The 16,993-nt window shown below is 52.1% G+C and overlaps 2 protein-coding genes across 6 annotated transcripts; both read left to right on the forward strand.

The window, feature by feature from the left end:
• The first annotated feature begins 1,124 nt into the window (after positions 1-1,124).
• On the forward strand, positions 1,125-10,287 carry FANCE (FA complementation group E). Of its 5 annotated transcripts, XM_043449441.1 has the most exons (10): positions 1,125-1,566; positions 2,822-3,452; positions 4,056-4,100; positions 4,393-4,461; positions 4,753-4,896; positions 5,526-5,649; positions 5,877-5,955; positions 7,318-7,384; positions 8,515-8,640; positions 9,759-10,287. In XM_043449441.1, exons 1-10 carry the CDS (start codon positions 1,316-1,318, stop codon positions 9,858-9,860), a joined length of 1,638 nt encoding a protein of 545 aa, XP_043305376.1. In that variant the 5' UTR covers positions 1,125-1,315; the 3' UTR covers positions 9,861-10,287. The 5 variants fall into 5 exon arrangements, with proteins under 5 accessions (XP_043305376.1, XP_043305378.1, XP_043305377.1 ...); XM_043449443.1 differs by lacking the exon at positions 4,753-4,896; XM_043449442.1 differs by lacking the exon at positions 4,056-4,100.
• A 917-nt stretch (positions 10,288-11,204) lies between these two features.
• Positions 11,205-13,796, forward strand: RPL10A (ribosomal protein L10a). The gene is made up of 6 exons (XM_043449446.1): positions 11,205-11,288; positions 11,644-11,718; positions 11,802-11,882; positions 12,254-12,402; positions 13,113-13,285; positions 13,594-13,796. The coding sequence occupies exons 1-6, from the start codon at positions 11,284-11,286 to the stop codon at positions 13,762-13,764; spliced, it is 654 nt and encodes a 217-aa protein (XP_043305381.1). The 5' UTR covers positions 11,205-11,283; the 3' UTR covers positions 13,765-13,796.
• The last annotated feature ends 3,197 nt before the right edge of the window (positions 13,797-16,993 follow it).

The raw sequence follows: 16,993 nt of genomic DNA on the forward strand, positions 1-16,993 counted from the left end.
GTGATCCACACAGTCAAAGGCTTTGGCATAGTCAATAAAGCAGAAATAGATGTTTTTCTGGAACTCTCTTGCTTTTCGATGATCCAGCGGATGTTGGCAATTTGATCTCTGGTTCTTCTGCCTTTTCTAAAACCAGCTTGAACATCTGGAAGTTCACGGCTCATGTATTGCTGAAGCCTGGCTTGGAGAATTTTAAGCATTACTTTACTAGCGTGTGAGATGAGTGCAATTCTGCGGTAGTTTGAGCATTCTTTGGCATTGCTTTTCTTTGGGATTGGGATGAAAACTGACCTTTTCCAGTCCTGTGGCCACTGCTGAGTTTTCCATATTTGTTGGCATATTGAGTGCAGCACTTTCACAGCATCATCTTTCAGGATTTGAAATAGCTCAACTGGAATTCCATCACCTCCATTAGCTTTGTTGGTAGTGATGCTTCCTAAGGCCCACTTGACTTCACATTCCACGATGTATGGCTCTAGGTGAGTGATTGCACCATCGTGATTATCTGGGTCGTGAAGATCTTTTTTGTATAGTTCTTCTGTGTATTCTTGCTACCTCTTCTTAATATCTTCTGCTTCTGTTAGGTCCCTAACATTTCTGTCCTTTATCCAGCCCATCTTTGCATGAAATGTTCCCTTGGTATCTCTAATTTTCTTGAAGAGATCTCTAGTCTTTCCCATTCTATTGTTTTCCTCTTTTTCTTTGCATTGATCGCTGAGGAAGGCTTTCTTATCTCTCCTTGCTATTCTTTTACGTTACGGCGTTTTATGATCAAATCCTATGCCAAAGCCCATGATCTACAAGCAACATGGGCGTCGGTTTAAATTAAATAAGACTTGAATCCAGAAGTATTGAATACAACCAACAGGCACCGTGATATCCATTCTGCACCTCCGCCCTCATCGCTTACCTGAAGGAATGTAAGGACCCGCTTCTCCATCAAGCCCTGTCCCACCCAATCTCTTGCATGACCCCGCCCACAAGCCTATTTCTTTGTAGCCCCGCCCCAACTCTGGCCCCGCCCCGTCAGCAGACCGGCAGTGGGCCTTCGCAGATCCCCCTGCTCGGTTCCTGCTTCCGGCCCGGCGCATCCCGGCCCCGCCCCTTCCGGCTTTCCCCCGCGCCCCGCCCCTAGCCGCACCTCCCGCTTCCTTCCTTTGCTTACCGCTGGAGTCCCGCGCGCTGGCCGGGCGTCGACTAGCGCTGAGGAGGGAATTTGGCTGGAGCGGCGCTGTCCTCAGCCTCCCTTTCCCCAGGCCCCGGAGCTGAGGTCCGAAGCCGGAGCGCGGGGCGGCGCGATTCCCCGATCCCGGCCATGGAGGCCTTGGAGGCTGAGCCTGCTCGGGCCGAGGACGCAGAGCCGGCGGCGCCCTGGGCTCGGCTGGAGGCCCCCGGCCGCCTCCTGCTGCAGGCGCTGCAGGCCGGGCCCGACGGGGCGCGGCGTGGTCTGGGGGTGCTGCGGACACTGAGCGGCCGCGGCGGGGAGCCCTTTGCCTGGGGCGGCGTCCTCGAGGCGCTGTGCCGGGAGGAGCCCGTCGTGGAGGGCCCGGACTGTCGCCTGGAGCTGTAAGTTCCTCTGCGTTCCTCCAGTCCTGTCGGTGCCCTCATCCTCTAGGGTCGTGTGAAGCAGGAGCTGGCGCTACCCGCTGCTCTAGATGTGTTTTTAACCAACCCCCCCCCCACACACACACACAAATAAATAAAAGGTTTCTTTCCTGCCTCACATATCCCAAGTGTCTTTGTGTGTGATGACAAATAGCAGTCACGTACTGAGAGGTGCAGAAGCGTGAAGGGTGGTGACCCTGTGAGTTGCAGGGACTGCGGAGGGGAGCACAGGGCTGCAGACTAAGCATTACTCAGCGTTCTGGAGTATCATTTGTACATAAAATTTCAGAGAGTACTTTTTGTTTGTTTGTTTACATAAAACAGGCATGGATCTATTACAGGGTTCAGTTCAGTTCAGTCACAGTGGGTCCGACCCTTTGCGACCCCATGGACTGCAGCACGCCAGGCCTCCCTGTCCATCACCAACTCCCAGAGTTTACTCAGACTCATGTCCATTGATTTGGTGATGCCACCCAACCCTCTCATTCTCTGTCGTCCCCTTCTCCCGCCTTCAATCTTTCCCAACATCAGGGTCTTTTCAAATGAGTCAATTCTTCGCATCAGCTGGCCAAAGTATTGGAGTTTCAGCTTCAGCGTCAGTCCTTCCAATGAATGTTCAGGACTGATTTCCTTTAGGATTGACTGGTTAGATCTACTTGCAGTCCAGGGAACTCTCAAGAGTCTTTCCAACACCACAGTTCAAAAGCATCAATTCTTCGGCGCTCAGCTTTCTTTATAGTCCAGCTCTCACATAACTTTGACTAGATGGACTTTTGTTGGCATAGTAATGTCTGTGTTTTTTAATATGCTGTCTAGGTTGGTCACAGCTTTTCTTCCAAGGATCAAGCATCTTAATTTTATGGCTGTAAATCACCATCTGCAGTGATTTTGGAGCCCAAGAAAATAAAGTCTGTCACTGTTTCCATTTTTTCCCCATCTATTTGCCATGAAGTGATGGATTACAGGGTAGGTTCCAATTTTTGAGCTGAAATAGGAGATGTCAAAGAGCAGGGCCTAGTGTAGTGTAGAATAGATGCTCACTTGTTGAGTGATTTCCATGTTGTCTCCACTTCCATCCACACTGACTCTCAGGTGCTGCCTTCCAGCGCTCCCCACCCACTTCTGTCCAGTGCCATCTAGCCTCTGACTCTATCCAGCCTGCCCTGGGTTCCTTTCAGCGAGATGCTCCTAACCGTGCCCTCCCTCTGCCACCCAGGAAACCACTGCTGCTGCGATTGCCCCCGTTATGCCGGAGAAACCTGATGTCCCTGCTCATGGCTGTTTGGCCATCGCTGCCCGAAAGCAGGCTCCTCCCTGTGCTGCAGCTTGCAAGGCAGGATTCAAGCCCTGACCCTGATCCCTGGCTCCGGGCCCTTGGAGAATTTCTGCGAAGGGATCTGAGTGCTGGCGTCTCCACTGATGGAGCGTCCCTGCTGTCCAAAAGGTGCCAGAGACAGCTCCAAGGCCTGTGTAGGCGGCTGGGCCAAGGGGGCAGGAAGTTGAAGTTGCCCCCGGTTCCAGATGCTGAAGGGGAAAGAGCGCAGGAGGAGGACAAGGACTCCCAGCAGCCTGGGAAACGCAGGAAGGAGCCAGAGGAAGATCCTATCAGTCCTGAGGGGGAGAGGGCCCCCAAAAGGCTCCGGTGTTTGGAAAAGGAAGAAGAGGAAGAAGAAGGTCATGAGGAGAAGAGACCTGAACATGAATCTTCGGAATCCCTGGCTGATGGAGGAGATGCATCATCCATTACAAACCAGCCTGTCATGGGACCTGAGCCCAGTGAGGCTGGTCAGAGTCTAAAGGAAGCTAAGGGCCTACCTGAGGGTTTGGAGTTGCCCAAAGTTATCCAGGTACTAGGGTGAGGCGGCTGCTTTGGAGTGATCTTTTGGAGTGGAGGGTTCATACAGGGCAGAAGCTGGTTGGGACACTGTCCCCTTCGGAATGACTGTAGTCTGTGGAGAAAGGGGAAGGAGGTGGGGTCGAAGGAATGTAGTTTCTGCTCCATAAGCTTCTGAGAAGAGGGTAGGGAAGGGAGGGACTGGAGGTGGGACCCCTTGATCTAATGATCAGTATTGTGAGGTCAGGGGTGCCGGGGAAGAGGAAAGGCTCTGGATCTACCCCTGCCGCCCCATCTTATGGGAAATGGGGGGATCGTCCCTGCATCCAGCTTGACCACCCAGCCCAGGGCCTGGTCTAGCCCCATCAGGATGGATGCAAAGAAGTCAAGTCTATTCAGTTGGATTTACAGGGGCCCTTGTCTAGTTTGAGTTCTGAAGCACTTTGTAAAGTTTAGCCTTCAAGTTCTGGCTCTCTTGAGTCATCTTTGCCCACTAGCTCCCACTGACCCGGGGCCTTCTAGCAGAGGGGGCTGGGACCCGGCTGGGGCCGTGGCCATGACTGGGGGCCGTTCTGCATGGGTGGGGGCTTGGCAGTGACCGAGCTCTCCTCGGCAGGACCAGGTTCCCAGGCTGCAGCAGCTGCTCAAGACCCTCAGGAAGGTGACTTGCCCTACCCTACTCCCCACAGTCCTTCTTCCACCCCTTCCTGGACCCCAGTGGGGCCCAGGGAAGCCCCAGTGCAGCGAGGCACAGCTGTTCGGTGGGGGTGGCAGGTGGGAAGTGAAGGTCTAACCATCCATGTGAAGGCTTTTCTTGGCCCACATATGTTGTTCTGACCCCTGGCAAGTAGGTCTCCTCCAGTAGCACCTTCTGGGGTCCTCACCCACCCACTCTGCCAATTGACTTGTCACTGAGGGCTCTGCCAGCCCTAACATGGCATTCACCCTCTCAGGGGTTGGAAGGACTGGAGGGCACCCCACCAGTTGAGCTGCAGCTTCTCCAAGAGTGCAGTCCTGGCCAGGTGAGTCCAGAAAGCCTGCCTGGCCCCCAGGACACGGTCCTTGTCTCCATTTAAATTTCTGTTCCCCTGCCTCATGTGGGAATTTGGGGAGGGGGTTTGGTTGGGTTTTTTGTTCTCTCAGGGGCAGGGGTCACCCGCAGTGGTTTCTTTTAGCCCTTGGTTCCCATAGGGCGGCTCTCCTGTCTCACCTTACCCTGGGGTGTCCTGGCCCCGCCCATTCTGCCTGGTTGGCTTGAGACAGTCCAGCCAAGACAGGCTGAGTGTCCCGGGACCCTCCCCCGTCCTTGGCAGGTGGACCTACTGTGTGCCCAGCTGCAGCTCCCGCAGCTCCTGGACACAGGTCTCCTCCAGCTCTGCACCTGGCTGCTGGCCCTGTCACCAGACCTCAGCCTGGGCAATGCCACTGTGCTGACCAGGAGCCTCTTCCTTGGACGCGTAGGTGCTCTGGGATGCACATGAAGGGTCTGGGACTCGGGGGGCGGCGGGGAGAGAGTCTGAGCCCTCAGCAGGATGCCAGAGGGGGTTCCCAGCCTTGCACACATCTGGCTTGTCCCAGGTCCTGGGGGCAAGGGAAGGGCATAGACCCCTAGGCCATCTACCTACGGGGCATCTGACTCATCCCTCTTGGGCCCCAGATCCTTACAGAAGCTGAAAGGATATGGGAGCTGGGGAAGGGAGCTATTTGTCCTTTCCAGTGGGTGGATCCGTGTGGGTCCTGGATAAAAGAACTTTTTTGTCACTGTAATGTATGTTTGTGTTTAGTTGCTCAGTCGTGTCTGACTCTCTGTGATCCCATGGACTGTAGCCCATCAGGCTCCTCTGTCCATGGGATTTTCCAGGCAAGAGTACTGGAGTGGGTTGCCACTTCCTTCCCCGGGGGATCTTCCTGACCCAGGGATAGAATCTGCAGCTCCTCCTGCCGCACCTCCTGCATTGCAGGCAGATTCTTTTAACTGCTGAGCCACTGGGGAAGCCCGGTGTAATGTATAAGCTTCTGAAATGTGTCTGATAAACATTTGTTGGAGGGAAGAAGCAATTAATAGTTTCCTCCCCGTTGGCTGTAGATTCTCTCCCTGACTTCCTCAGCCTCCCGCCTGCTCACGACTGCCCTGACCTCCTTCTGCACCAAGTATCCCTACGCTGTCTGCAGAGCCCTCCTTGGCCCTGTGCTCCAAGCCCCAGGAATAGGTAATTTTAGGACAGGCCCCACGCCCGGTAGCTCTGCCCTCTCTCTTCCCAGCACCCTTCACCTTCCCTGGGTGGTCCTGGCAGAAGTTGGGTATTCAAGGAGTAAAGATACCAGTTGCTTCCCTGACGCTGCTACCTGTAATGACCCGGGCATTTTGTTCCCTCCCAGCCCCCTCCTCTCCTGCCATCTTCCCCCAGACTTCTCTTATCTGCTGTCACCCACCCAGGTCCAGCTCAAACAGAGTTACTGTGTTGCCTTACAAAGGACAAGGCCCTGGCGCCAGATGTGCAGGTTCTAATGCTGGGGTAAGTGACAGGCGCCCCTGCTGGCCCCACCCACGCCTCCTCCCCCTGGCCAAGCCTGCTCTTGGCATTCTGGAATTGGAGCAGGCTGGGCACCAGGCCCTGTGCCCAAAAGTGCCTGAAATACAGGCAGTGGCACAGCCGATGCCCGCTCTCGCTGGCCTGAGCCTGGCTTTGTGCCTGACCACTGTGGGTCCTTGTGAGTTGCCACACCATGTCCCTTTCCAGCCCAGGGGTCCAGACTTCTGTGCCAGGCACCCCAGGGAATGTGGAGAAGAGGCTGGTGCTGCTCTTCTTGAGTTCTTAGCATAGTTGGAACATGACATCATGGTTCAGAACACTGGCTCTGGAGTCAGACGGACATGGGTGAAAACCTCAACCTTGCCTTTTGTTTTTTTAATCTTTCAACTTTGCCTTTAAATGTGCAAGTTTAATCAGGTTGTTCTATCTCTCTGAGCCTCTGCTTCCACACATTAACTGTGTAGGATTTTTCTAGATATTAAGTGTGATGATGCACATGAAGGCCTCAGCACAGTATTTGGCACCTAGTAAGTGCTCAAATACTGTTACAAAATTGATGTTAAATTTGGGCATCAAATTGGGGAGTTAAGTACAGACATGTAGAAATAATGAGTAGGTGAGACCCCATTGGACACCAACATGAAATATAAAATGCTAAGTATCACATGAGAAGGGGATAGTCTCCAAAAACTACTAGCCACCTGTTACCGAGGACTTTCTCTGTGCTTTCAATTCATTACTTCAGTCTTCGTGCAGTCCTGTGTGGCTGTCACCTTAGAGATGGAAAAACTGAAGCTCAGAGAGGCCGCGGGACGTGGCCAAAGGTCACACAGCTACAGCAAGTGCAAAAGCCTGGCCTCAGACCCGAGTCTGTGCACCCGGGAAGGCACAGTGTTTCCATGTGACATCCTGCCTTTCCCAACAAGCTGAGGACAGGAGGCACAGCTGGAGCGGACCTCACCGGGGGGCTGGGCTCTGCAGGGAGGGCTTGCCTTCTCTCAGAAGACTGACATGTGTCATCTCACCCATCATCGTCATCCTCCTCTTCCCTGGCTCACCCTCCCCTTTTTGCTCAGGATGCACTCTCGACTCTCGGTCATTTTTCAGGGAACCATCGTACCTCTCGGCCAAAGCCACCACTGTCAGCTCCCAGGGGTCTGGGGCCATGGTCTTCCCGGCACTGCAGCAGCGGCTCCTACCTGGCCGCCAGCATCAGGGGCCCTGACTACTTCCTCTGCGGCTGGGGCTCTTAGCTGTCCCCGGGGCCTGGCCTTGGGGTAGGAGCGGTAGATCCCCAGGTTTGGTGGGAGGCTGAGCTTTCCTCCCTGGGGCCTGTGCTTGCAGACAGATCTCGGAGCTGCCCTGGAAGGAGGAGACTTTCTTGGTGCTGCAGTCACTCCTGGAGCGGCAGGTGAGCCGGCTGCCTTGGGATGGACTAAGAAGCGCTGCTGTGATGCGGGAGGGAGGGGGGTTCCTGGGCTTCTGACTACTTCAGTGATGGAGGGGCAAGCAGGATGGCAGCCCTCCAGCAGGGTGCCTGTGACACTGGGAGGAGGGTCTTGGGGCTTGAAAGGCCAGGAGCAGAGAGCTGACTGCATGGTGAATCCCAGCTGTGCCTCTTGCTGGCTCTGTGGCCTGGAGGAGCAACTTGTTGATGTGTGCGTATAAATTTAATTTATTTTTGAATAGGTAATAGATTCATATGTTCACACTTTTGAACTATATCCTTACAAGGATATAGTGAAAAAATTCCGCCCAGCCACCCAGATTCCCCTCCCCAGGGCTAATTGGTGTTACTGGTTGCAGTGGAACCCTCCCAGAGATGCTGTATATATACAAGGACACAAGTTGAAATTTACTCTTCCCCTGCTTTTTACATAGGTTGTAACACACCAAGCTCTAAGCTGTAACACAAAGTGCCCTGTACTTTGCTTTTTTCATCTAATAGGATATTTTGGCAGTTTTTCCATATATCGGTACATAAGAGTCTGCCTCATTTGTTTATAATGCAAGTAGTTAGCCTCTTTATGCCTCAGTTTCCTCATCGGCAAAAGGGGAGTGATGATGGCACCTACCATGTAAAACTGGGGTGAGATTTAAGTGGTATAACTGGGGTAGCATGTCTGGAATGGTACCTAATGCCTAATAAGTGTTTATTAAGTTATGATTATGAAGAACTGTTATTATTATGCTGGCAGGACTCCCTTGGGACCACTTACTCCTTTTATCTTCAACCACTAAGCCAGGCTAAAAATCCTCGGCCTCTCCTTGCTCCTAATCTGAGCTTATGCAGCAGTGACCACCGCTTTTCTGAGCCCTGTGTGCCAGGCTTTATCTACATAATAACATTAAATCATTTTCAAAGTCCTCAGAGTTCAGTATTATGAGCCCCATTTTACAGATGTGGAAGCTGAGGCTCAGTCTAGTTGAGTGACCTGAGGCTCAGTTTGGTTGACAGTCACCTGCTTAAGAAGTGGTAGAGTTGGGGAATTGAATCCAGGGCCCTTTCTTGTGCTATTGCCCATCTCCTAATGTGTGCAGGTGGAGATGCCCCCTGAGAAGTTCAGTGTGTTGATGGAGAAACTCTGTAAAGAGGGGCCAGCGGCCACCACATCCATGGCCTATGCCAAGCTCCTGCTGACAGTGATGACCAAGTATCAGGCCAACGTGAGTACTGGTAGGGCCACAAGTGTGGGGCTTCCCTGGTGGCTCAGTCAGTAAAGAATCTGCCTGCAGTGAGGGAGACCTGGGTTTGATCCCTGGGTTGGGAAGATCCCCTGGAGGAGGGCATGGCAACCCACTCCAGTATTCTTGCCTGGAGAATCCCATGGACAGAGGAGCCTGGCAGGTTGCAGTCCATGCGGGTGCAGAGTCAGATACAACTGAGCGACTAAGCACACACAAGGGCAGCTTCTGCTGTTCTGATCCTGCCACGAGGGTGTTTGATGTTTGCCAGGGAGAAAACCCTGAGTATTAGCCAGGGAAACCACAAGTTCAAATCCAAGAATAGGCGAGTGAGACTGCTTAGGAGTTCATTCATCCAGCCAACACTGCTGTAGGCCAGATGCTTTCTGGGGCATTAGGAATCAATCACAATATCACAGTTTCTGTCCCGGACTTGACCTCTTCACCAGCACCTACTGGGCTAGTGAGAGGGGAGAGAAATGATTAACAGATCATTGTATTATCTGGTAGCAGCCAGGTGAAGGTATGCACAGGGCATCTGATGGCAGAGGAAAAGGGGGCAACTAAACCTTGTTTGTCATGGGAATTGGTACAGACTTTCTGACTCTTAAAGGATGGGTGGTAGTTAAAGTCCAAGGTGGAGGAAAGGGCATTCCAGGCAAATAAACTGTGTAAGCACTGAATGTCCGAGGGGACCTGCAGGTAGGTCATTGTAGTTGAGGCCTAAAAACCCGAGAGTGGATGGTCATGGGGGATAAGGTTAGAGAGCTAAAATTCTGAGCTGATACTTGTAGCCCCTGCTATGTTCCAGACATCCTTCTAAGCCCTTTACATATGTTAACTTGCTAGTTTGTTCCTGTGAGAAGATACTATTATTGACTCTATTTTATAGATGAGGAAACTGAGACGCAGTAACTTGCCCAAGGTCACATTCCCTGATCATGGTAGCATCTAATGGAAGTTAGATTTCTCAGGGAGTCATCTTCAGTTGTCCCTGGGTCCTGGATTTCTCTCTTCTAACTAAACAGAGCCCAGGGGCAGGGTAGGGGAGAGGAGGGATCAGTTGCTGGAGTCCTGACGTGATTCTTCCTTCTCTCCAGATCACCGAGCCCCAGAAGCTGGGCCTGGCCGCAGCTGTGGAGCTCAACACCACTTTCCTGAGAAAGTCCCTGCAGGCTGCCCTGCGACATCTGACCCCTTGACTGTCCACCAAAGGACCACCCTCCCGAAGCTCCCTCACCAGCTTCCTGAAGGACACTTCTGCCCTCAGCTCCTCACCCTGCCCCCTGCCTGGGGGTCCGGGCTGAACCTGGCCATCCCAGGGATCAACTGCCTCCCTGCTCCAGGCTGCAGAGGGGCCGACAGGAAGGGTCTAAGGGGCTAGATGATCTGCATTACCAAGGGCTCCTGACCCTGGGCTCCCTCCTTGTCACATATGGGGACAGACACTGTAAGATAGGCCTCAGCAGGGTCATAGCAGACCCAGAGTGGACAATTCCAGGAGCCCCGGGGACATGTGCTCAGCCCAGATCTCTTGTGCTCAAGTGTATATGTGATGATCCTCTGTATTCTTGTTTCTGACTTGAATATCAATGGTATTTCATTAAAAAAAAAAAAAAAGAGGTTCAATAATGTCTTATTAGGAGCAGTGCCTGACTTCCTACTAACTCTGGGTATTTGTTGAGAACCAGTCCACACCACCCCCCACCCCCTGCCCCACCATGCTTAGTGACAGGGGGCATCTTTCTCCCTGTGGGGCCGGTGGTAGAGTTCTGAGGTTCATGCACGTTCTGTGGGCCAGACCATGTGTGATACCTACCACCCACCTGAGCCCTGTCAGAGCGGTCTGTGGAGTAGGTTGAGACTGGGCATGCCACACTGCGGGAGAGGGGCTTGAGGGCAGGAGTGACTCAGCGTGGAGTTGGGGAAGGCTTTGGGGCAGATGATGGCCTTTGGGGAGGGATCTGAAGGGCTCCTGGGGTTACGGTGAGCAGAGAAGACAAGGCCTGCTGGACAGAAGAGGCAGGAAGAGTGTGCAGTACTGTGGGTGTGTCTGTCCTGCATCTCTATATTCCCAACAGCACTTAGCGAGGCGCCTTGCTCACAGTAAACAACCTACAGATGTTCCTGAATCAACTGTCAGGTGTAAGTTCATCACAAAACCTTCCTTGAGACCTCCCCGCTGCAGGCTCTGAGCGGCCAAGAACGAAACTTTCAGTAAAGCCTGCTTTTGAGACGTGAAACAGGTTCGCAAGGCAGCAGGAAGTGCGCACAGGAGGTCTGAGTGACAAAAATGGTGGGGTCTGTCTGCATCCTCTCAGAGGCTGTCACGGGTGCGATGCCTCGTAGTGTTACTACTGCGGTTCGATCCCTGGCCCTAGCCCCTTTCCTAAGGGCCTGGCAGCGGCTCGGGTCTTCCCAAGCTAGACTAGCGGTGCAAGGCGCGGCGGCGGCGCCCCTCAGCGGCCGCAGATGGCGGCGCTCCAGGTGATTGAGCCACTAGACTGACGGCACTCCTGACAAAAGCCGCGGGAACAAGGCATCTCTCGCGAGAACAAGGATCCTATTTGGGCGCATGCGCGAGCGGCGTTTCTCTCTTTTCCGGTTATCGTGGTGTAGGGAACCATGAGGTTTGTGTCGTTTAGTCGTCCTATCCACGTTCATCCGCGCCTCTGGGCGCCCCCGTGGGGAGGGAGACATTGCGGGCAGAAGCCCCGGGGGTTCTTGCCCCTGCTTCGCTGAGGTGCATTTCTTGTCAGGCTTCGGCCTGCGGGCCTGGCGTTCGAGTTGGCGCGCCAAGGCCGGTCTCCTGTAGGGTCCCTCTTCCCCGGGGTTGGTCCTTGGGCCCGAGTCGCCCCACTTGGGCTGTCCAGAAACCCCCGGGGAGTAATCCCTAGGCCCTCCCGCGCCCGAGGCTTCTGACACCCCCGGGGGTTGGTGCCCGGATCCCGGGCTTTGACCGCTCGTCTTGCTTGTCTCTCGCAGCAGCAAAGTCTCCCGCGACACCCTCTACGAGGCGGTGCGGGAAGTCCTGCACGGGAACCAGCGCAAGCGCAGGAAGTAAGTACTTACTTAGAAAGCGGGGAGAGCTTTGGGGAAAGCCGCTGGAGGCTTGTTACAACTTTGTTAACTTTCTCTTTAAGGTTTTTGGAGACTGTGGAGCTTCAGATCAGCCTGAAGAACTATGACCCTCAGAAGGACAAACGCTTCTCGGGCACCGTCAGGTTGGCACCGTTCCGATCCCACCCAGCCCTCAGTGCCCCCGTGCTGTCCGGTCTCCTCCCTTGCGGCTCCAGTGGAGCTCGAGGCGGCCGGGCACGTGCGGCACTGTAGTGCCCGGGTAGTTCAGACCCCCTGCTCCGGGCAGGCGTGGCTGGACGGACCCCCACCCTGGGTCTTAAAAGATGAGGGGAGGCGTGGGGAGGCTTTGGCCAAGCCCGCCGGCTAGTTTGAGAAGCCAGACTAGCTGTTGGTGAATGTGGACGGCTCTGGGTAAGGCTCAGTGCTCAGCGGCCCCAGACTCCTTCACCTTCAGCCTCGGGAGCCTAGGGCTGGACGTGACCTATCCTGTCCCCCCCCTGCCCCCAAAATGCAGGCTTAAGTCCACTCCCCGCCCCAAGTTCTCCGTGTGTGTCTTGGGGGACCAGCAGCACTGTGATGAGGCCAAGGCTGTGGATATCCCCCACATGGACATTGAGGCGCTGAAGAAACTCAACAAGAATAAGAAACTGGTCAAGAAGCTGGGTGAGTGTGCTTGATGTGGTTTTATAGGTGGGGTAGATTGGGGGCAGATCTCTTGGGAGTGGTAGAATATAGGGGTATTTCTGCTATTTGGATTTTTTTTTTTTTTTTTTGCTATTTGGATTTTAAAGCGATGAAGGGGTACAGTCACGACCAAGCTTCTGCTGTGCTTGGCCAACTGGAAATTGGAACTTAGCCATGTGAAAATTCTTTCTTTGCTTTGAGGGTTATCATTAAGGGAAGAAGGCCAGGTAATGGTTCTTTTCTAAGCAGGTGAGCTCTGTCAAATTGACAGGTCAGATGCTAGTGCCTTCTGGGTTGGAATTTCTATGTAGAGCTCGGTGTTGTTTCATTTTAATCTTTATTCTATATGATTCGAGTGTTCTACAGGTGAACAGGTTCTTCAGTTGGGTGACTAGGAAGTAGGAAGGTGGGATTTGAAGCCAGGCAGTCTTAATTACAGTGAGCCTTTTTCATTGCAACATGGATTGTGAGTCAGTGTGGCCTTATGCCACCAGGTTTCATGTGGTTGTTTGGCCAGTAAAAGTCCAGAAGACGGAGCTCATACTGGCCCGAGGAGAGGATGAAAAAGACTTGGTAGTTGTGGAAAGGGTAGAGTGCTGATTAGAGGCCACTTCTGTGGTTGGGTCACAGAGCTCTGTTTTAGAGTTGTATTGAGGGGCCAGGTCCTAATGGCTTTTTCTCTCTACCAGCCAAGAAATACGATGCCTTTTTGGCTTCAGAGTCTCTGATCAAGCAGATCCCCCGAATCCTGGGCCCAGGCCTGAACAAGGCTGGCAAGTTCCCTTCCTTGTTGACCCACAATGAGAACATGGTGGCCAAAGTTGATGAAGTGAAGTCCACGATCAAGTTCCAGATGAAGAAGGTGAGGTGGTCTGGCTGGTTGCATAGATTAAATAGTGGTGATGGTGGCAGGGCCTTGCAGTTTACCCACATTGTCTGAGTGGAAGCCCTGGTATGCATTTCTGTGGATTCTTGGGATTTGTGACAGTCACTTTACAGGATTGAAGATTTTCAAATAGCTCTGGTCTTCTTGGTCTGAGGGCAAAGCATTGCTTATTAGGGCACTGGAAGGGGGGAGGAATAGACCCATCTGGCTTGTAGATTAGCCCACTCTCCACAGTTGGTTTCTTTGAATCAGGCCACCAACCTGATTTGACCTTCTCCTCACAGGTGCTGTGTCTGGCAGTGGCTGTTGGCCACGTGAAGATGACAGATGATGAGCTTGTGTACAACATCCACTTAGCTGTCAACTTCCTGGTGTCATTGCTCAAGAAAAATTGGCAGAACGTCAGGGCCTTGTACATTAAGAGCACCATGGGCAAGCCCCAGCGTCTGTACTAAGGCACAGCTTAATAAACCGTACTAAACCATCAGCAGTGTCTTCTGTGGCTTTGGGAAGGGAGGGAAGTGCTTTGCTACCCTGCACTGATGAGCCAGTGATGGGTAGTCATTTATTACAAACAAGGCAAGGCCTTTCTGCCCTCAAAATCATGGAGTAATGCTGAAACTTCTTAAAAAAACCTTTATCTACTTGTGTACAAGGTGTTAAGTGGCTAAGTTGTGTCCAAACCCTTTGAGACCCCATGGACTGCAGCATGCCGGGCTTCCCTGTCCTTCATCTCCTGGAGCTTGCTCAAGCTAATGGCCATTGAGTTGGTAATGCCATCCAACCATCTCTTCCTCTCACTCCTGCCCTCAGTCTTTCCTAGCATCAGGGTATTAACCAAAGGGATTTGTCATTTTAGCTTACAGGTTGTAACCATTACATCTAATCTTATGGGCATTTAATTTCGGTTCTCAATGTGGTAGTCCTGACTTGCTCTTCTGGCAATACAGTTAGTGATAAAATACCTAGGCCTGTTGAACAGTGTTCCCAGTAGGTAAGGAGGGGGAAAAGCTGGCTAAGACTGACAGTTTTACTGAAAGGAAAAAGTTTTATTCCTAGTATGGGGTTGGCCAAAAAGTTCACTCTGGGTTTTGTAAGCTGGCACAGAAAAAAAACGACTTCCCTATAACTCAATTGGTAAAGAATCTGCCTGCAATGCCTGGGTCAGGAACATCTTGAAGGAAATGGCAACCTACTCCCAGCATTCTTGCCTGGAAAATTACATGGACAGAAGAGCCTGGCAGGCTACAGTTCATGGGGTCTCAGAGTTGGACACGACTAAGTGATTAACAGAACAAACTTTAGTTAACTCCAGGAAAATGATTGGGAGCTTACAAACTAAAGTGTTGAGCACATTGAAAGCTGGGAGTTGAGTAATTTAGGGCATTTTCTGAAGTTGTGTGTTTTTTGTTATCCAAAGAAAAAAGGCAACACAGGGAAAATCTATGATTTGGTAACTAGAGGAATGTAGTATGAAAAATAGTTCACAAGTGATTACATTTTATATCCTGTCTCTTACAAAGCTGAGTATGGCAAAAGGTATGAGAGTGATTAGGTGAAGGCCGGCAAACCGCCTGTGATTTCTCAGGTGGGCCCCAAGTGCACCCTTGGTGGCCAATTCTGAGAATGATCACAGCCTGTGAGGTAAAAGTAAATCACTTCTAGGAGACCGGCTGTGCCAGCAGCTGTGCTGTCATGAGCAGCATCACAGCAGAGAAAGGGTTTCCCAGAAGAGGTTCCCATGACCAGCTGCATATAGTTTGTCGGGTGCAAGACCCGCCACCAGACTGGGCTGAGGCCCCCACTGCCTACGTGAATCCCAGCTCTACCACTCAGAAACGATGGGTATCTACTGAGCCAGCCTCTTCTGGAAAGCTCATCTGAAAGTGGAACTGACGAAGGTGCCTACTAAAAGCATGATGTGCTTTGCACAGTGCCAGGCACTTGGTACTCAAACAGCGGTTATAAAATGGTAATTAGGCATAGCTACCTCCATGTGTGTTCTAGACCTGGCACATAAATACCTGCTTGTCTGGCTCAGTTGGCTGTAGGATAGATGGAATGGAGGTCATCCTGAGGACAGCTGTCTCATCAATGGTGATGCGTGGGGAGAACAAGGTGCCTTCAGGATCAGTCTCACCCTCGCGCTCCTACCCCCAACCACTCTGTCTCGCTGTGCCGCGTGTGGGATTTTAGTTCCCCAACCAGGGATCTAATCCACGCCCTCTGTGGTAGAAACACCAAGTCTTAATAAAAATAGTTTCGGAAATTCTATGGGTATGTTTTGGAAATTCTTGGGAACTTGAGTTTTACTGGATTACTGATTTGCATCACCTGGATTTAAAAATTAAACCCACTCCCCACTTTATAAAATCTATTAGGCCTTATGTATTGGTGCAGGAGTCCTTGAAAACTATATTAAACTACCGTGACTCCCTGCCTTCTGCTGGCCTGCTCAGAAGCTGTTTAGAGCCACGGTGCCTACCCTCCAGAGGCCCATAGCACCACACTAGAGAGCAAAGAGTGGGAGACAGGACGGGAAAGGAGACTGATTTGATTATAAATGACAGTTGAGCTATCTTAGCCAAGCCTCAGCCTCTAGGATGACTCTAGACTAAAGCCTAGTGTGCACCTGAGTTAGAAATCTGGGGGGCCCCAGTTCTCCAGCATTTGTGGTTTAGCCACTAAGTCATGTCTGACTCTTGTGATGCCATGGACTGTAGCCCTCCAGGCTCCTCTGTCCATGGGATTCTCCAGGCAAGAATACTGCAATGGGTTGCCATTTCCTTCTCCAGGGGATCTTCCCGAACCAGAGACTGAAGCCGCGTCTCTTGCATTGGCAGGTGGATTCTTTACCACTGAGCCACCTGAGAAGCCAGCCTTGGTACTAGAGGGAAATAAAGAGCCCCCAGGAAACCTCATGGCAGCGCTCAGGCTTTGTGGACCTGGCAAAATGATGGCCCACCTCCATCTTCCCTAAGGACATGGGAACAGGAACAGAGGGGCAGGAGAACTGCTGGCCTCTTTGGTTCCTTGCTTTCTTGGCCTTTCCTTACAGCTTCCCACAAAACCCCGGGCAGGGAGAGCTACTTCCAGGAGAGCGCTAGGTTTTGGGTTCATAAAACCCACCTTCTTATTGCGTTCCTTCACTATTTTGAGACCTCAGAACTATGTAATTTTCACCCACCGCGAATCTGTTGCATTTGTATGTGGGGGTGAGGGTGGCAAGTGAGGAGGGCAGCTGTATTTCACTTGAGCTTTCATGAGACCTACATTATTCTATTAGAAATTACCTGGAGGCTGTTTATTCCAGGAGCATGAAGGCAATAACCCACGTGAAGCTGATTCAAGCACCCAACAAATATATTCACCTATTAGTAGAGATTGGATTTTGTATCCAGCCCTAGGCCTAGCAGAAGACGGGTTTCTCATAAACCAATTTCTGTCTGCAGGACACCCTTCCATCTGGCTGGGGCTCCAGGTACCCTCCCCATCTTGCAAGCAACAGTCTCGGGTCCCGCCAATGCAGTGGACCAAGACAACAGGCCACCTGATTATTCAATAGTATACTAGGTGGCTAGGCTTGAAGTCAGAAGACCAGGTTCAAATCCTGGTGTTGCCACTGACAGCTGAGTGAGAACATTTAACCTCTTCTGTTTCCCCATCTGCAAAATTGGAAGTTGG

This window comes from Cervus canadensis, chromosome 28 (genome assembly GCF_019320065.1).
Source record: "Cervus canadensis isolate Bull #8, Minnesota chromosome 28, ASM1932006v1, whole genome shotgun sequence".
Taxonomy (NCBI): Eukaryota; Metazoa; Chordata; class Mammalia; order Artiodactyla; family Cervidae; genus Cervus; species Cervus canadensis.